Source organism: Salvelinus alpinus, chromosome 9, assembly GCF_045679555.1.
Source record: "Salvelinus alpinus chromosome 9, SLU_Salpinus.1, whole genome shotgun sequence".
In the NCBI taxonomy this organism is placed as follows: Eukaryota; Metazoa; Chordata; class Actinopteri; order Salmoniformes; family Salmonidae; genus Salvelinus; species Salvelinus alpinus.
Genome location: NC_092094.1, coordinates 50,037,652 through 50,058,690, shown reverse-complemented (window position 1 = coordinate 50,058,690; position 21,039 = coordinate 50,037,652). Strand labels below are relative to the sequence as shown.

Genomic DNA, 21,039 nt, shown 5'->3' with positions numbered 1-21,039 from the left:
TCGCTCAGCCCTCCTGAACATTCAAACATTCATAAACTTGTTTCATTTGTATTGGTACTGAATTACTGTTATGCTATATAGAAGCATCCCTTGTCATCCCTACTGCCTCTGACCTGGCGGACTCACTAAACACAAATGCTTCGTTTGTAAATTATGTCTGAGTGTTGGTGTGCCCCTGGCCATCCGCCAATAAATACAAAAAATAAAATTGTGCCTTCTGGTTTGCTTAATATAAGGAATATGAAATGGTTTATACTTGTGCTTTTACTTTTGATACTTAAGTACATTTTAGAAATTACATTTACTTTTGATACTTAAGTATATTTAAAACCAAATACTTAAAAAATATTTTGCATTCATTGAGCCATAATAAAACTATGGTTATTGCGGGGAATGGAAGGCTCTTTGTAATTCATAAGAACATGTTATTATAAGAGGTCTTATTATTATGTGATTATTATCCTAAGAACCAGTGCATCTGTAGGATCTTAATTTGAGACAGCTTGCTACAGCAGAAAAATAATCCTGCAGCAACAGGAAGTGTGAATTGTTATGTAGATTATAATTAATGGACATTTTATAGGGGTTGATACATTTTTCTCAAGGGAAAATCAAGTCTGAAATTTGTAAATGAAAATTACAAACTTCCCGAGGCTTTTTTATACCTCAAACACACTACACGTTTTAAACAAGCCTGCAACGGGGTGGTCAAATTAAGATCCTACATCTGTAGCAGTGTATTTACCCAAACAGCATGTGCACCATGGTTTTACAAACCCCTATTTCGTGGTTAGATTACAGAACCAGTTTGCAGCCAGGCAGAGAGTTTTCGCACTTTAAAATAATTATGTGTATAAACCATAGATAACCTACAGGGGCGCTGTATTGAAGCCACCGTGCAGCCATTTTGATACTCCTCCTCTGTAGTAAAAATGATTTTGGAAGCTATAGAAATGCATTTATCAATGTCTACATTCGTTTTGCCAAGTATATTCTTTTACAGACACCTTAATGCACACTTTTAATTTATATTATGTGAACTAAACATAAAAATGTTAATAAATAAAAATATAAAAACATATTCCTTAAAGTATTTATTTTTAGAGACAACTAATGTTACTGTCCCAACTACAACAAATACATACCTAAATACGTTTTGTCCTTGAACGTTTTTATTAAAATACTTTAGAATTCCTTTAATTCCTATTGAAAACTGCTCTTTCTGGGGAGTACCAATATGGCGGCCAGTGGCTTGAAAGCCTCTCACTGGCCATTATATAATAAGCAATTCAGGGTTTATAAACATCACCTGACACAACCCACGGGCGGCGATTCGCCAGATTGAAGGTTCCTCTCCCCTACTCCTTTTCCTGCTGCTCACAGAATATTTTTTATCAAGCCTTCGTCATTCCGAATCCAAGGAATGTTACTCTGTTTGTTGCGTTGCGACAAAGGTGTTTTCCGTTACAGGTCTCTACCCTAACCCCAGACCTAACTTCAGTTGTCTAACTGAGGGAGTTTGTCATGGAAATTTTTGCGATAAAGGAGAGCTTTATTTTTGCTCGGCTCTTTATCAACTCCATTGAACTTTTACATCCAGCTATCATCTGCCGTTTGGGATAACGTTGAGGAATTTAAACGTAAGATTTCCAAAAAATGTTTTTACCTTGCATTACTTGAACAGAATGCCCAACACAATGTCTGTTAGCCTCGAAAATAAGCGCCTATGCATGAGGGGTACTGATTTTCATATTTTTCTGATAAGGAAACAAACACTGTAGACTTGTCAGGCCATTACATAAAAATAATATCCGATATGATTGCCTTGGGTTATTATTAGTAAGGCTTAGTACGTCTAAATTGTATAGCCTATATGCAGTATTATAATTATGTAGTAAAGTATTATAATTATTGTGTTAATTACATTAATGTGTTAATTACATTAATGTGTTAATTACATCTCATAAAATTCATCATCCTTTGAAATGAAGGGCACATTGACTTTGTCAAGATTTGCTACTTGCATTATTAAATAGCACTATATTGTGCCTTCAGAAAGTATTCACACCCCATGACTTTTAATTCATTTTGTATTGTTACAAAGTGGGGTTGAAATGGATTTAATTGTATAAAAAATGTATCTACACAAAATACTCTAATGTCAAAAGTGGAAGAAAAAAGTTAAACACTTAAAAAATTTACTTAAATGTAAACACTAATATTTTACCTGCAAACAGCGAGTATGCTGCTCTTGGCTCATCCTCAGGTAAGGTCCCCTCTTCATTAAGTGTTTTGGCGCTTCTCACTACACTACAACGCTCTTTCCGGCGCCGAAAAGAGATGGCCGCCTCGCTTCGCGTTCCTTGGAAAATATGCAGTATTTAGTTTTTTTATGTGTTATTTCTTACATCGGTACCCCAGGTAATCTTAGGTTTCATTACATACAGTCGGGAGGAACTACTGAATATACGATTAACGTCAACTCATCATCGTTCCTACCAGGAATATGACTTTCCCGAAACGGATCCAGTGTTTTGCCTTCCACCCAATACAATGGATCTGATCCCAGCCGGCGACCCTGTGCGACGCCGTAAAAGGGGCAAACGAGGCGGTCTCGTGGTCAGGCTTCGGAGACGGGCACATCGCGCTCCACTCCCTAGCATACTACTCGCCAATGTCCAGTCTCTTGACAATAAGGTTGATGAAATCCGAGCACGGGTAGCATTCCAGAGAGACATCAGGGATTGCAACGTGCTCTGCTTCACGGAAACATGGCTAACTCAAGAGACGCTAACGGAGTCGGTGCAGCCAGCTGGTTTCTTCATGCATCGCGCCGACAGAAACAAACATCTTTCTGGTAAGAAGAGGGGCGGGGGGGTATGCCTTATGATTAACGAGACGTGGTGTGATCATCATAACAACACACAGGAACTCAAGTCATTCTGTTCACCTGATCTAGAACTCCTCACAATCAAATGTCGACCGCATTATCTACCAAGGGAATTCTCTTCAATCATAATCACAGCCGTATATATTCCCCCCCAAGCAGACACATCGATGGCCCTGAACGAACTTTATCTGACTCTTTGTAAACTGGAAACCACACACCCTGAGGCTGCATTCATCGTAGCTGGGGATTTTAACAAGGCTAATCTAAAAACAAAACTCCCTAAATTCTATCAGCATATCGATTGTGCTACCAGGGCTGGAAAAACCCTAGATCATTGTTATACTAATTTCCGCGACGCATATAAGGCCCTCCCCCGCCCCCCTTTCGGAAAAGCTGACCACGACTCCATTTTGTTGATTCCAGCCTACAAACAGAAACTAAAACAACAAGCTCCCGCGCTCAGGTCTGTTCAACGCTGGTCCGACCAATCTGAATCCACGCTTCAAGACTGCTTCGATCACGCGGATTGGAATATGTTCCGCATTGCGTCCAACAACAATATTGACGAATATGCTGATTCGGTGAGCGAGTTCATTAGGAAGTGCATTGACGATGTCGTACCCACAGCAACGATTAAAACATTCCCAAACCAGAAACCGTGGATTGACGGCAGCATTCGCGTGAAACTGAAAGCGCGAACCACTGCTTTTAACCAGGGCAAGGTGACCGGAAGCATGACCGAATACAAACAGTGTAGCTATTCTCTCCGCAAGGCAATCAAACAGGCTAAGTCCCAGTACAGAGACAAAATCGAGTCGCAATTCAACAGCTCAGACACAAGAGGTATGTGGCAGGGTCTACAGTCAATCACGGATTACAAAAAGAAAACCAGCCCCGTCGCGGACCAGGATGTCTTGCTCCGAGACAGGCTAAACAACTTTTTTGCCCGCTTTGAGGACAATACAGTGCCACTGACACGGCCCCCTACCAAAACCTGCGGGCTCTCCTTCACTGCAGCCGAGGTGAGTAAAACATTTAAACGTGTTAACCCTCGCAAGGCTGCAGGCCCAGACGGCATTCCCAGCCGCGTCCTCAGAGCATGCGCAGACCAGCTGGCTGGTGTGTTTACGGACATATTCAATCAATCCTTATCCCAGTCTGCTGTTCCCACATGCTTCAAGAGGGCCACCATTGTTCCTGTTCCCAAGAAAGCTAAGGTAACTGAGCTAAACGACTACCGCCCCGTAGCACTCACTTCCGTCATCATGAAGTGCTTTGAGAGACTAGTCAAGGACCATATCACCTCCACCCTACCGGACACCCTAGACCCACTCCAATTTGCTTACCGACCCAATAGGTCCACAGACGACGCAATCGCAACCACACTGCACACTGCCCTAACCCATCTGGACAAGAGGAATACCCATGTGAGAATGCTGTTCATCGATTACAGCTCAGCATTTAACACCATAGTACCCTCCAAACTCGTCATCAAGCTCGAGACCCTGGGTCTCGACCCCGCCCTGTGCAACTGGGTCCTGGACTTCCTGACGGGCCGCCCCCAGGTGGTGAGGGTAGGTAACAACATCTCCACCCCGCTGATCCTCAACACTGGGGCCCCACAAGGGTGCGTTCTGAGCCCTCTCCTGTACTCCCGGTTCACCCACGACTGCGTGGCCATGCACGCCTCCAACTCAATCATCAAGTTTGCGGATGACACTACAGTGGTAGGCTTGATTACCAACAACGACGAGACGGCCTACAGGGAGGAGGTGAGGGCCCTCGGAGTGTGGTGTCAGGAAAATAACCTCACACTCAACGTCAACAAAACAAAGGAGATGATTGTGGACTTCAGGAAACAGCAGAGGGAGCACCCCCCTATCCACATCGACGGGTCAGTAGTGGAGAAGGTGGAAAGTTTTAAGTTCCTCGGTGTACACATCACGGACAAACTGAATTGGTCCACCCACACAGACAGCGTTGTGAAGAAGGCGCAGCAGCGCCTCTTCAACCTCAGGAGGCTGAAGAAATTCGGCTTGTCACCAAAAGCACTCACAAACTTCTACAGATGCACAATCGAGAGCATCCTGTCGGGCTGTATCACCGCCTGGTACGGCAACTGCTCCGCCCACAACCGTAAGGCTCTCCAGAGGGTAGTGAGGTCTGCAGAACGCATCACCGGGGGCAAACTACCTGCCCTCCAGGACACCTACACCACCCGATGTCACAGGAAGGCCATAAAGATCATCAAGGACAACAACCACCCAAGCCACTGCCTGTTCACCCCGCTATCATCCAGAAGGCGAGGTCAGTACAGGTGCATCAAAGCAGGGACCGAGAGACTGAAAAACAGCTTCTATCTCAAGGCCATCAGACTGTTAAACAGCCACCACTAACATTTAGCGGCCGCTGCCAACATACTGACTCAACTCCAGCCACTTTAAAAATGGGAATTGATGGAAATTATGTAAAAATGTACCACTAGCCACTTTAAACAATGCCACTTAATATAATGTTTACATACCCTACATTACCCATCTCATATGTATATACTGTACTCTATATCATCTACTGCATCTTGCCATCTTTATGTAATACATGTACCACTAGCCACTTTAAACTATGCCACTTTATGTTTACATACCCTACAGTACTCATCTCATATGTATATACCGTACTCTATACCATCTACTGCATCTTGCCATGCCGTTCTGTACCACCACTCATTCATATATCTTTATGTACATATTCTTCATCCCTTTACACTTGTGTGTGTGTATAAGGTAGTAGTTGTGGAATTGTTAGGTTAGATTACTTGTTGGTTATTACTGCATTGTCGGAACTAGAAGCACAAGCATTTCGCTACACTCGCATTAACATCTGCTAACCATGTGTATGTGACTAATAAAATTTGATTTGATTTGATTTGTCCGACGGGATCGGCGATCAGGCCTGATCTGAGCCAGGTTGGTTTAACCACTGCTCCTCCCTCTTCAGCCACATCCATTGTGATGTCCTCTCTGCCTCCTGCCCAGCTGTGCAACATATCTTATTCCTCTGTGCTCCCTTTCCTCTGAAGATACTTAGTGCCTTGCACAGAGACTGGCCTGGGAAGCCTCTTGCCCCAACCTCCACGGGTAAACCCTTGTCTGTACATTCGTCCACTGCCTGGTACTTCAACAGCTTCCTCTCGTAGACTTCCTCAATCCTCTCCTCCCATGGATGTGGCAGCTCGGGCATGATGATGTTCTTTGTGCTCCTCAACCAGATCAGCAGGTCTGGTCTGAGTGATGAGTTGATGATATTCTGGTGGAAGATTAGGCGTCTTCTGAGGTCAGCTCGTAACTCCCAACTTTCATGGGGTGCCAGCTGATTTCTTTCCTCACTGCTGACAAAATGGATGAAGCCTGGTCCTTTCTGTTTTGGCCTGATCTTTTTGGCTGCGTCCTCCAGCTGGGATGTTATTGCTGTCAGGACCTTGTCGTGTCTCCACCTGTACCTTCCATCAGTGCTTTCCTGCAGGATTATAGTATGTGCTCGAGGTTGGCTGGTCTTCCACACAAAGCGCAGTTTGGGTCTTGTTTTAGTTCCCACACAACAAGGTTTGTCAGGCTTGGTAGTACATCGTACATGCTGCGGAAAACCAACTTTATTCTGCTGGTCCTATCGTTCAGATGTCAGCCCATATTATTTCCTCTCCCTGGCTTCTTCTCCGCATGTCAACTTGCCCTGCTGCCTCCGCCCAACTGCTCTGGTTTGCCCTCCCTCCTCCACCATGTACCTTATCTCTGTCAGCACGAGGTCCCTTCTCTTTCATGTACTTGCTCTAGTCCAGGACACCCGTTTCACACAGCCAATACCCAGGCATCCTGAGGCCACGGTTCTGACAATGTCTTGGTGGTGTAGTCTTGCTTCCAACTCTTTCACTGCTGATGTTGCTGACCACTTCCTCCCAGTGCGGCCCTCAATCCCAGCTTTCCTTACTTTCTCGTCCTTGCATTCCCGTAGCATTAGGACCTGCCTTGCTTTGGTCACCTGGAATTCCACAGGCAGGCCTCGGAATGGCAGCTGTAGCTTTTTACCCCTGCTGTAAAGGCTTGTTACTGAAACTCTGGCGTACGCCAAGCCTTCTTCTCAGGTAACTACTGATCTTCCTTTCCGTTGATTCCACCGTTGTCATTGGGATTTCGTACACCAGGAGGGGCAAGAGTAGTTTGGACAAAACTCCAAGCTGGTAGCAGCAGGCTTTGCACTTTCCTGGGAGACCACTTTTCCCACCCTCTGCATTCAATCATTCGCCTGGTCAGTTGGCCTTTTAACATTTTCTGTGTCACAGAGTTTTCGAAGCACTTCCCTAGGCTCATGACTAGTATTTCTGTCAGCGTTGGAATTCGCTGCCATTCCACCTTGAACCGGTGCTGTCGTCCACTTTGCCTTTTTTCAGTACCAGGCTTGATTTGCTTGGTTTAAAGGTCATCCTAGCCGACGTGACGAGTTTTTCTGGATCTTCAAGCATCCATCTTCTTTCTATTGCTGACCGAGTTGTAATGGTCATGTCATCCATGAAGGCCTGCGTCGGTGGGTCCTCTGCTTGGTCTTTCAGCCAACTTAACAAGGAAATGGCTTGCTGCAGCAAACATTATGACAGATATTGTACACCCGGTGACAATCCCCACCTCCAACCTCTGCAAATTGGGGGTGTAGTCCACGACAGTGAGTCTCATCATGAACTCGTCAAAGTAGTCCTGTAGGAGCACTTCTAAGGCACAGGGTATTTTTGCGTTGTTATAGTTACCTATTTCGAATCAAATTGTATTAGTCACTTGCGCCGAATACAACAGGTGTGAAATGCTTACGTACAAGCCCCTAACCAACAATGAAGTTTAAAAAATATGAATAAGAAATAAAAGTAACAAGTAATTCGAGAGCAGCAGTAAAATGACAATACATTTAAGTCATTTAGCTGACGCTCTTATCCAGAGCGACTTACAAATTGGAAAGTTCATACATATTCATCCTGGTCCCCCCGTGGGGAATGAACCCACAACCCTGGCGTTGCAAGCGCTATGCTCTACCAACTGAGCCACACGGGACCATAGTGAGACTATGTACAGGGGGTACCGGTGCGGGGGCACAGATTAGTCAAGGAATTGAGGTAATATGTGCATGTAGGTAGAGTTATTAAAGTGACTATGCATAGATAATAACAGAGAGTAGCAGCGGTGTAAAAGAGGGTAGTCTGGGTAGCCATTTGATTATATGTTCAGGAGTCATTTGGCTTGGGGGTAGAAGCTGTTTAGAAGCCACTTGGACCTAGACTTGGTGCTCCGGTACCGCTTGCCGTGCGGTAGCAGAGAGAACAGTCTATGACTAGGGTGGCTGGAGTCTTTGACAATTTTTAGGGCCTTCCTCTGACACCGCCTGGTATAGAGGTTCTGGATGGCAGAAAGCTTGGCCCCAGTGATGTACTGGGCTGTACACACTACACTCTGTAGTGTAGTTGCCATACCAGGCATTGATGCAACCAGTCAGGATGCTCTCGATGGTACAGCTGTATAACCTTTTGAGGATCTGAGGACCCATGCCAAATCTTACCAGTCTCCTGAGGGGGAATAGGTTTTGTTGTGCCCTCTTCACGACTGTCTTGGTGTGCTTGGACAATGTTAGTTTGTTGGTGATGTGGACACCAAGGAAATTGAAGCTCTCCACCTGCTCCACTGCAGCCCTGTCGATTAGAATGGGGGCGTGGTAGGTCCTTGTTTTCTTGTAGTCCACAATCATCTCCTTTGTCTTTATCACGTTGAGGGAGAGGTTGTTGTCCTGGCATCACACAGCCAGGTCTCTGACCTCCTCCCTATAGGATGTCTCGTTGTTGATCAGGCTTACCACTGTTGCCATCGGCAAACTTAATGATGGTGTTGGAGTCGTGCCTGGCCATGCAGTCATGAGTGAACAGGGAGTACAGGAGGGGACTGAGCACGCACCAATGAGGGGCTCCTGTGTTGAGGATCAGTGTGGCGGATTTGTTGTTACCTACCCTTACTACCTGGGGGCGGCCCGTTAGGAAGTCCAGGATCCAGTTGCAGAGGGAGGTGTTTAGTCCCAGGGTCCTTGACTTATTGATGAGCTTTGAGGGCACTATGGTGTTGAACGCTGAGTTGTAGTCAATGAATAGCATTCTCACCTAGGTGTTCCTTTTGTCCAGGTGGGAAAGGGCAGTGTGAAATGCAGTAGAGATCATCATGTTAGGGCGGCATGCAAATTGGAGTGGTTCTAGGGTTTCTAGGATAATGTTGTTGATGTGAGCCATGACCAGCCTTTCAAAGCACTTCATTTAGGCAGGTTACCTTAGTCCCTGTGCCCAAGAACACTCTGGTGTTCTGCTTAAAACATGCTGGTATTACAGACTCGGACAAGGAGAGGTTGAAAATATCAGTGAAGACACTTGCCAGTTGGTCAGCTCATCACGTCCTGGTAATCCGTCTGGCCTTGTGAATGTTGACTTGTTTAAAGGTTTTACTCGCCTGAGGAGAGTGTGATCACACAGTCGTCCGGAACAGCTGATGCTCTCATGCATGTTTCAGTGTTATTTGCTATGAAGAGAGCATAGAAGTAGTTTTGCTCGTCTGGTAGGCTCGTGTCACTGGGCGGCTCTTGGCTGTGCTTCCCTTTGTAGTCTAATGGTTTTACAAGCCCTGCTTCATCCGACGAGCGTCGGAGCCAGTGTAGTACGATTCGATCTCAGTCCTTTATTGATGCTTTGCCTATTTGATGGTTTGTCAGAGGGCGTATCGGGATTTCTTATAAGCTTCCGGGTTAGAGTCCCGCTCCTTGAAAGCAGCTCTAGCCTTTAGCTCAGTGCGGATGTTGCCTGTAATCCATGGCTTCTGGTTAGGGTATGTACACGCACTCACTGTGGGGACGATGTCATCGATGCACTTATTGATGAAGCCAATGACTGATGTGTTATACTCCTCAATGCCATAGGAAGAATCCCGGAACATATTCCAGTCTGTGCTAGCAAAACAGTCCTGTAGCTTAGCATCTGCTTCATCTGAGCACTTTTTTATTGACCAAGTCACTGGTGCTTCCTGCTTTAATTTTTGCTTGTAAGCAGGAATCAGGAGGATATAATTATGGAGGGCAAGGGAGAGTTTTGTATGCGTCTCTGTGTGTGGAGTAAAGGTGGTCAAGAGTTTATTTTCCCTCTAGTTGCACATTTAACATGCTGATAGAAATTTGGTAACTGATTTATTTTTCCTGCATTAATGTCCCCGGCCACTAGGAGCACCGCCTCTGGATGTGCGTTTTCCTGTTTGCTTATGGCGGAATACAGCTCATTGAGTGCGGTCTTAGTGCCAGCATCGGTCTGTGGTGGTATGTAGACAGCTACGATAAATACAGATGAAAACTCTCTAGGTGATAGTGTGGTCCACAGCTTATCATGAGATACTCTACCTCAGTCGAGCAAAACCTAGAGACTTCCTTAGATATCGTGCACCAGCTGTTGTTTACAAATATAGATAGTCTGCCCCCCTTGTCTTACCAGACTCCGCTGTTCTATCCTGCTGATACAGCGTATAACCAGCCAACTGTATGTTGATAATGTCATCGTTCAACCACGTGAAGCATAATATATTACAATTTTTAATGTCCCGTTGGTAGTTTAATCTTCCTTCGTCCTCTTTTTCTCCGTCTTCTCTTCACGCAATTGACGGGGATTTGCACCTGTTCCCGGGAAAGCAGTATGTCCTTCACGTCAGGCTCGTCGGACTCATTAAAGGAAAAAAAAGCTTCTGCCAGTTCCTGGTGATTAATCGCTGCTCTGATGCTCAGAAGTTATTTTCGGTCATAAGAGACGGTAGCAGCAACATTTATGTACAAAATAAGTAAAAAAAAAAAAGAAGTTACAAACAATGCCATATGTGTTGGTACAGATTGCAATGTAGTGGATAGCAGCCATCTTACGGGCTCCTGACCAGTTCTGTCACTGCATTGTTAGTCTACACCTCTTGTTTATGAAAAAAGTGACAAATAAAATGTTATTCAATTTGAAAGATCAAGCCACAGGACAGCTACTTGAAGGCTTCCTTTGTTCTCTGTTGCCTCTGTGATGATCCGTGTTCATGCTCCTGTGTGTTCTAGGCACCCTTATATTTCCAGGATTCCTCCCTTCTGCACTGATGTATCCCGGTACTTGTTGTCCAGCATGAAGTTGGTCATTCTTCTTCCTACGATGGCAAATTAAAATATTTCCCTCCACATTCAAAAGAGAGAAGCTGTGAGATTTTGTGTGGACTCCTCCTTTGGGATGAAGCATTCCTCTGCTGACTTCAAGCCCTCTGGCATTCTTTCTTTCTTCCACACAACCCTCAACAGCTTACAGTTTCTTGTTGTTAGTCTTGGGCAGTTCTTATATACTTGGTATGGGATCCCTCCTAGTCCTGGTCCTGGTGCTGACCCTGCCCGTGCCTTCCTGAGGATGTCTTTCACTTCTATCAGCCTAGGTTCCATCATGTCAAATTCCACCTGGTGTTCGGGAGGGTTAAGGAGTTGTAATTCTTCCAAATCCTGTTCTTGGTGTGGGTCGGTGTGTGTTTATTTCAGGTGGTCTTCCACCTCCTCCTTGGGGCATTGCAGTATTCTACTGTTCTTGTCCCCTAGTAGTTTGTTTGTTTGAACTTGTAGGGGTTACATTTCTGCCCTTTTCTGAGCTCTCTCCCCCGTGTTCCTGCAGTTGTTTTCAGCACACCTCAGGCTGCATAGTTGCTGTCATAGTGTGTCTTGTAGTCCTTGTAGCTCTGCTCTCTCTTCTTCCTCTGCTGCTGTTTACCTTTTCTTTAGTCTCCTCAGGTCTTCTATTATTGCTGGTATCTCCCTCTCTTGCCTGTTTGGTTGTTTTGCTGTGCATGTCATTTTTTGGCATGGGTCCCAAATCTACCTTGCCCCATGTTGCACATGATCGCAGCAAGGGCTTCCAACTTGCGTTCTCCGCTCCCAGAAAGTGTTGTCTCAAGCACCATGTCTGTGTTACTGTCAAACTGTGTCCAGCTGTTCTTGTTCACTCTCTTGGGCCACTGTATCCTCTTTTTAATTTCCTGCTGTTGAATGCTTTCTGATCGGCCTCTGTTCACTGGCCCTCTCTGTGCTGTCTGTGATTCCTTCAACCGGCTCTAACTCTGTGGTTTGTGTCCTGGTTTGGTTCCTTCTCCGTCTCACCAAGGTCTTGCCTTGTTTGTGTCGCCTGTTGTTGGGTCGCTAAACAGCCCATTTTGGCACGGTGGATTTTCAGCCCTCTCGTTCTTAAGCACTTTTCCACAACTGCATGTTCTCTCTCGTTGTCTTTTGTTCAGGAAAAGTCGTCATCTGTGTCTGGCCAGTGAGCCGTTCATCCTCCCCTCATTGGGCAAAAAGGATCAATATCAGGGTATATCTTTATCTAGATATTTCCGGATATCTGACATTTTATCTCCCTCACTAACTTTAAGCACCAGCTGTCAGAGCAGCTCACAGATCACTGCACCTGTACATAGCCCATCTGCAAATAGCCCATCCAACTACCTCATCCCCATACTGTTATTTTTATTTTTCTCCTTTGCACCACAGTATCTCTACTTGCACATTCATCTTCTGCACATCTATCACTCCAGTGTTTAATTGCCATATTGTAATTATTTCGCCACTATGGCCTATTTATTGCTTTACCTCCCTTATCCTACCTAATTTGCACACATTGTATATAGACTTTTTCTACTGTATTATTGACTGTATGTTTGTTTATTCCATGTGTAACTCTGTGTTGTTGTTTGTGACGCTTTGCTTTATCTTGGCCAGGTCGCGGTTGTAAATGAGAACTTGTTCTCAACTGGCCTACCTGAAATAAATAAAAACATGTTTTAAAAAAGTAGATATAAGAAGTAGATATGCTCCAGATATGCATGTCTTTGATTTCATATATTTTCAAAATCTCCCTGCCTCCGTATGAGTCCAGGGAGATATCTAAGGTGAGATGCATTGAGTTCAACTTACTTACCTTGTCCAATCTTCCTTGTTTTTACCGCCATTAGTTTCAAGTTCACCACCTACTCCAGCTTCTGCCATCTTTCCGAGTTGCCTTTCCAGAACTGAACATTTACGAATTCAACAGTCGTGTCTCTGTCACCTAACAAATGCAGTCATGGGTGGTAACTCTACAATTCTATCGAAAAGGCAATGCAAATCAAGTTATTGGTCGCATACACATATTTAGCAGATGATATTGTGGGTGTAGCAAATTGCTTGTGTTCCTAGCTCCAGCAGTGCAGTAATACCTAACAATTCACAACAATACACACAGATCTAAAAGGATGGAATTAAGAAATATATAAATATCAGAACGAGCAATGTTCGTTTCCGGAGTATAAATATATATATATACACGTGATGGGATTTATAGACATTATGGACAGTATGCGGATAGAATATTTAGTATACCTGTAGGATAGAGTATGAAATGAGTAAAACACTATGTAAACATTAAAGTGACCAGTGATTCTATGTATGTAGGGTATCAGCATTTAAGGTGTAAGGTTCAGTAGCTAGGTGGTAGCCAGCTAGTGACAGTGACTAAGTTCAGGGCTGGGTACTAGGTGGAGGCCGGCTAGTGATGGTGATTTCACAGTCTGATGGCCTTCAGATTGAAGCTGTTTTTCAGTCTCTCGGTCCCAGCTTTGATGCACCTGTACTGACCTCGCCTTCTGGATAATCGCGGGGTGAACAGGCAGTGGCTCGGATGGTTGATATCCTTGATGATTGTTTTGGCATTCCTGTGACATCGGGTGCTGTAGGTGTCCTGTAGGGCAGGCAGTGTGCCCCCGGTGATGCATTGGGCAGACCGCACCACCCTCTGGAGAGCCCTGCGGTTGCGGGCGGTGCAGTTGCCGTACCAGGCGGTGATACAGCCTGACAGGATGCTCTTAATGGTGCGTCTGTACGAGTTTGTGAGGGTCTTAGGGGCCAAGCCAAATGTATTCCGCCTCCTTAGGCTGAAAAGGCGCTGTTGCACCTTCTTCACGACAATGTCTGTGTGGGTGGACCATTTCATGTGGACGCTGAGGAACTTGAAGCTTTTCACCTACTCCACTTTGTCTTCATTTTGTTGACGTTAAGGGAGAGGTTATTTTCCTGGCACCACTTTGCCAGGGCCCTCACCTTCTCCCTGTAGGCTGTCTCGTCATTGTTGGTATTCAGGCCTACTATTGTTGTCTGCAAACTTGATGATTTGAGTTGGAGGCGTGCGTGGCCACACAGTCATGTGTGAACAGGGAGTACAGGAGGGGGCTGAGCATGCACCCTTGTGGGGCCCCTGTGTTGAGGATCAGCATAGTGGAGATGTTGTTTCCTGCCTTCACCACCTGGGGGTGGCCGGTTAACAAGTCCAGGACCCAGTTGCTCAGGGCGGGGTTCAGACCCAGGGCCCCCGAGCCTTATGAGCTTTTCATCCGGACGTCAAAATACTGCCCCCTATCCCAAAGAAGTTAACTAGCCTCTCACTGGGAAATTATATTGGCTTAGTGGGGGCATTACTTAAAATGTTAAAGCTGATACTATTCATATCTAGTTGGTTTCTGTCAGAACGTGGTCCTGTGTGACAACAAATGTTGTAGTTCTTAATGGATCCCTATTTATTTAAATATCTAAATTCGTAGCGAATGTCAAAATTATTCACAGTGGGGATCAAACGTAATCATAATGAACTAATTTTAGAACCCAAAATTGAAGAATATATTTTTCTGGGGGGGGGGGGGGGGGGGTGTTCTGGTGATCTTAATTATTTATTTACAAACATTTTCTAGGGCAGACCAGGGCTTTTGGCACTGCTCGGTTGCTGCGCAGTATTCGACCAGCAGAGTTCATTACTTCACGCTCCAAACTAGACACCGTGGGCCTGCATGTATCCAGTGGCAGTACAGTTGTTATTCCTGTCTGAACCCCATATATTCAACTGTCTCCCTCTTCTCTCTCTCTTTCCCTCTCACTCTTTCACCAACTCCCTTTCTTTTCTCTCAATCTTTCTCTTTCTCACCAGGGATCACCACACAGAGAAGAGGTGGGACGAGGAACACTGCTGGTGTGAACCTGGATATTATCCATCAACAACAGAGCTGCTGATGTCGATATAAAAAGCAATAAACTTCTGAGAAGAAAAAGTAAAAATTGGGTGGTCATCGTTGTGTCTGGTCACTGAGATATGGCTTCTAGCCTAACAAGTGCGGGCGTGGTGTGGGCCCTGCTTTCCTTCCTGTGTGCTGCGGCCTCTTGTGTGGGTTTCTTCATGCCCTACTGGCTCCTAGGGTCCCAGATGGGTAAACCGGTCTCCTTCGGGACCTTCCGGAGGTGCTCGTACCCAGTGCGTGATGAGGCTCGCCAGGCCACGGTGATGCTGGAGCAGTGTGGGCGCTACGCCTCGTTCCAGGGCATCCCTAGTCTGGAATGGAGGATTTGTACGGTGATAATCGGGTTGGGCTGTGGCCTGCTACTCCTGGTGGCGCTCACGGCCCTCATGGGATTCTGTTTGTCTGATCTCATCTCCAGGACCATTGGACGCGTGGCCGGGGGCATCCAGTTTTTGGGGGGTAAGTTAAAATCAGCAAGTCACAGCCTGCTGTTGCTTTTTAAGTGATTTGAAAATTGGATAGTGATGGATCGATTGGTGGATGAATGGGTGGGTGGGTTGGGGATAGATGGATGAATGGATGAGGGGTTAAAGTTCTCCATATAGATTTTTTACATTTTAAAATGTAAAAGGACTGGAATTCATCAAACTAGTAGTTAAACACATGTACAAAATTATAATCTTTCCCTAAAAGCATGATGGTCATTACTTTTTTTACATGAAAGGGCAGGTTAACGTGGCTCCACAGACAATCAATCTGAGATTAATTTAAATTTCAGTCATGGGATTATAATTTTTTTGCTTAAAGAATGAGTACCCTCTTATAATTAGTGGTGACTCGAGGAACCCTGGAGTTCCTCAAGGAGCCATTGCCAGTTAATGGTTCATATTTGCACCTTCAGTTAGTTGAGGGGTTCTTGGAGGATCTTTTAATGGTTCAATGTAGCAATGGGTTTCTGGAGGAACCCTGGAGTGTTGAGGTGACAGTATTAATGTCACACCGGCAGTCATGATCTGCTCTTAAAAAAATGTCATTTAAATAATGATTGTGCCGTTGTGCAATACATAGCCTACCACATATTACGCACGGCAGAAAAACCTAAAGCTGATTTAACATGTCTTTGGTACATACAGTGCCATCTGAAAGTATTCATATCCCTTGATTTATTCCACATTTAGTTGTTACAGCCTTGAATTCAAAATTGATAATCTTTTTTTTCTCTCCCTCACCCATCTACACAAGATACCCCATAATAACAAAGTGAAAACATGTTTTTATAAATTTGTGCATATTTATTGAAAGTTAAATATATCTAATTTACATACGTATTCGCACCCCTGAGTTAATACTTTGTAGAAGCACCTTTGGCGGCGATTACAGCTGTGAGTCTTTCTGGGTAAGTCTCTAAGAGCTTTCCACACCTAAATTGTGCAAAATTTGATCATTATTCTTTTCAAAATTCTTCAAGGTCAGTCAAAGTGGTTGTTTATCATTGCTTGACAACCATTTTCAGGTCGTGCCATAGATTTTCATATAGATTTAAGTCAAAACTGTAACTCGGCCACTCACAAACATTCACTTTCTTCTTGGTAAGCAACTCCAGTGTAGATTTGGCCTTGTGTTTTAGGTTATTGTCCTGCTGAAAGGTGAATTAATCTCCAAGTGCCGGGTGGAAAGCAGACTGGACCAGGTTTTCCTCTGGGATTTTGCCATTGCTTAGCTCCATTCTGTTTCTTTTTTATCCTGAAAAACTTCCCAGTCCTTAACGATTTACAAGCATACCCATAACATGATGCCGACCACCACTATGCTTAAAAATATGGAGAGTGGTACTCAGTAATGTGTTGTATTGGATTTGCCCCAATCATAGCACTTTGTATTCAGGACACAAAGTTAATTGCTTTGCCACATTTTTTGCAGTATTACTTTAGTGCCTTGTTGCAAACAGGATGCATGTTTTGAAATATTTTTTATACTGTACAGACTTCCTTCTTTTTACTCTGTCAATTAGGTTAGTATTGTGGATTAACTACTATGTTGTTGATCTATCCTCACTTTTCTCCTGTCACAGCCATTAAACTCTAACTGTTTTAATGTCACCATTGGCCTCATGGTGGAATCCCTGAGCGGTTTCCTTCATCTCCGGCAACTGAGTTAGGAAGGACGCCTGTGTCTTTGTAGTGACTGGGTGTGTAGATACAGCATCCAAAGTGATTAATAACTTCAACCTTGCTCAAAGGGATATTCAGTGTCTGCTTTAAAAAAAAGAAATTGTGACCCATCTACCAGTAGGTACCCTTTGCAAGTCATTGGAAAAGCTCCCTGGTCCTTGTGGTTAATTTGTGTTTGAAATACACTGCTCGACTGAGGGACTTACAGATCATTGTATGTGTGGTGTACAGAGATGAGGTTGTCATTAAATACTCATGTGAAACACTATTATTGCACACAGAGTGAGTCCATGTAGCTTATTATGTGAAGAATAGTCTTGAATTTGTGGTCTGTATATTTTATAATTTCGTTTAGTATACCATCAACACAACAGGCATTTTTGGGTTGGAGGGTTTGTATTTTGTACTCTAGCTCGTCCAATGTAATTGGAGAATCCAATTGGTTCTGGTAATCATTAATAACTGACTCTAAGTTTGGTAAATTATATTCTATGTTTTTGGTTGGATAGGTTTCACATTTTTAAATAATTTGTGTTGCATTCTTTATCAAACCATTTGGCATTGTTTTTATACTTCAATTTAAATTTGATATGTTAGCTGATAGGTCAAATATACTGTTCATGCTTCCTACTGCTAAGTTTACACCTTAACTATTACAGTGAAATATTTTTCCCAGGAAGTTGTCTAGGAGGGATTGGATTTGTTTTTTGGCCAAAAAATGATTGGTAGGCTTCTGCAATACCCTCCTATCTATAGCATTTCTTAGCAGCATGCAGTTTGTTCGGCTTCGATGCTTCATAAGTATTGCTCTGTTCAAGTAGATTGTAATTAGTATAGTTATATATTTATTATTATATAGTATTGTGGTCTGATAGGGGTGTTAGTTGGCTAAATGTGAACGCCCTGAGTTGTGGTCAGTGATAAAGTAGTCTACAGTACTAATGCAAAGAGATGAGCTATAGGTGTACCTACCGTAGGAGTCCCCTCGAAGCCTACCATTGACTATGTACAGACCCATCGTGCGACAGAGCTGCAGGAGTTGTGACTGTTTTATTTTTTCATAGTTGTGTCTAGTGTGACATATTGGAGAGGAAATGCTGTCACCTCCCAGTTAGGTTTCTATCCCCCTGTGTACTGGGAGTGTCAGGTTCTTGTCCGGTTCTTGCATTTAGGTCACCACAGACTAGTACATGTCCCTGGGCCTGGAAATGGTTGATCTCCCCTCTAGGGTGTAGAAGCCGTCGTCATTAAAATATGGGGATTCTATTTGAGGGATATAGGTAGCACTCTCTCTCTCTGATCCTGTAAAAAGCCTGCTGAAAAGAAAGGTTTGATGTTTCCCTGCACCATTACTGTTTCAGACTTCTACAGGTTGACACAGTCTGTCTCGGTGTCCTCGATGTCCTGTATTCTGGGCTAATACCCTCTTTCTTGACAGAGGGTAACTGTACTTTGATGGCCTCTGCATAGTGGTGTGAGGCCTCTTCCTTTGGGAGGGGGAAGCAGGCTTTTGGTGCTCTGCTGCCATTATTTTATTCAAGGTAATTCACACCTCTCACTTTACACCTCAGTGAAAATTGAATTTGCTGCCGGGAGACTGTCATCCTAAATTCTGTTCTCTGGTCTGCTCTAAATTCTATTCTATGGTCCATGCACTGGTTCTTACATGCCAGTGATGTGCGTTGAGGCCAGATTTACTCACAAATACACTCTGAGTTGCTCTAAAAAGTAGATTTTATTCTATGCATTATAGCATATAGCCCGCCTGATTGGGCATTTTTTCAGGATGAATCAGCTAGGAAACATGCTAATATAGGGATTTCTAGTTGTTTGAAAATGAGGTGGAGAGTAAACTGTAGTATTTCTTCCACATGAAGAAGGCACGTCTGTCTCGAGCACGTCTGTCTTTGTTCCGTTGCACAATTACGCACATGGCCTCTCCGCTGACCCAGTTCTTTTCCCCTCGAGTCTTTTGGAGTTCCAGGAAAATGCTGAAGTTTGTTTATTTAGACGCGTTTTCTTTAGTCTACTAATAGCCTATTGGACGAGAGATGCTTGCTTGCTTGCTTGCTGAACGTAAAATAGGCTACAGCATTAAGAACAGGCAGGGAGTTGGAAAGAAGCCCTTATATTCCTATAACTCAATCGTAACACTGGGCTACATCCTGACAGAATACATTATATGAGTGGCCTGCTAATGTACCTTTCTGGAAGAAAATTTAACTGTCGAGAATAGACCCAAACTGATCCAAATGGTTGCATAATCAGGCCTAGATTGTAGGCCTATGTAGTTATTTCGGCATGATACAAAACAGGACATTTGAACGGTTATTCAAATTAGCCTATATCACTGCGTACTCACTTGATAACAATGACACATTCATCACTGTTATAACCCAGAAGAAAAAAAACGTAGGCCTAATCAATAGTTAAGCTTTGAGCGCGCAGGGACCACGCGCCTGGAGGAACACACTGCAGATCTGCCATTTCATAATCTGTTCACTTTGTTTCTTGCATTTTGACTGGTAAATATTGATGTTTATCCCAAATATCTAGCTCATATTTAACTTCTTACTTTGGCTACACATCACGAGACTCTCTCTTCCAGCTGTTCCCTTGCGCAACTGGCTATAGCAGGGGTAGGCAACCCTGGTCCTGGAGTGCCGAGCAGGCTCTTCGTGTTTTTGATTTAACCGACCTGGAAGACCTGGTGTGTTGAATTTGGGCAATCACTGAACTGATCAATTAGCTCAGTTGGTCAGGTGTGGTGCCTAGTTGGAACAAAATCCTGCAATACCTGCGGCACTTCAGGAACAGTGTCCCCTACCCCCGGGCTACAGACTATGCAAGCCTCTCTGCAATAGGCCATTTCTCTTTTTTGTGAAATCCCAGGAATAGCTATAGTAAAAGCTATAGGACATTTATTTGTATGATTTTTTTTTATACATCCTAATAGCCTATTCGAGGAAATAGTTACAATAATTTATATGCCAATGTGCTGTGGCAACGGATAAAATGTTTCCAGTGCCAGTGTTTGGTTAATTGACCCCCCCTCTCCACCGTGTAATTCAAATATCCTGTTTGTCTATATAACAGGTTCCACGGGTGAGCAGAGCCGAGTGCAGCTGGACGGGTGCTCCTGCCTGTTATTTGTCCGTGAGGCGAGTACACAGCCGTATTGACCTCGAACAAGCGCAGTCGATGGACATTTGGATGTATTCTGTCATGAAGTAGTCAGAGAAACAATACCCCTCTCATACTTGGCACACACCTTTTCAACATGACGTGATGATGCTTTATCAATAGCCAGGCTATATCCCGAAACCAGTGGTCACCATTATCAATATGCTAAGATACGGTTTCAACTCGACATCTGTCATGTTTGCTCCCGCTCTTCCCTTCCCATGGCGCTTGAGGGCGCCAGATTACCCTGCATCACACGCTCCTGCCATCCATCACCCACACCTGCCTTCCCTCGTCACTCGCATCAGCGTTAATGGACTCACCTGGACTCACTTATTACATGTTAATTTCCTCCCCTATATTTGTCTGTTCCCTTGCTCTGTTCCCTGCGGCTGCATTGATTGTTTCTTGTCTAAGTTTTTGTTTGCTGACGCTGTGCTTGTCTCGTTATATGTCCGTCATTTATTAAATGTTACTCCCCGTACCTGCTTCGTCTCTCCAGCGTCATTTTGCGTGACAGAATGCAGCAGCCATCATACGAAGCATCGGGGAGTACTGGCGTTCTGGTTGGAATGGTGGCAGCGGTTCGGGGTCGCCACCAATGGAACCGGGGATGCCTAGCCAGCTTATCGGGCTTTCG

At 44.3% G+C, this 21,039-nt stretch overlaps 1 protein-coding gene across 1 annotated transcript in view; it reads left to right on the top strand.

The window, feature by feature from the left end:
* Positions 1 to 1,307: 1,307 nt before the first annotated feature.
* Positions 1,308 to 21,039, top strand: part of LOC139530288 (LHFPL tetraspan subfamily member 6 protein-like) — a 73,290-nt gene continuing 53,558 nt past the window's right edge. The window contains exons 1-2 of the mRNA XM_071326539.1: positions 1,308 to 1,640; positions 14,958 to 15,504. Coding sequence (XP_071182640.1) covers positions 15,120 to 15,504 — 385 coding nt within the window. The 5' untranslated portion in view covers positions 1,308 to 1,640; positions 14,958 to 15,119. The remainder of the gene's footprint in view (positions 1,641 to 14,957; positions 15,505 to 21,039) is intronic.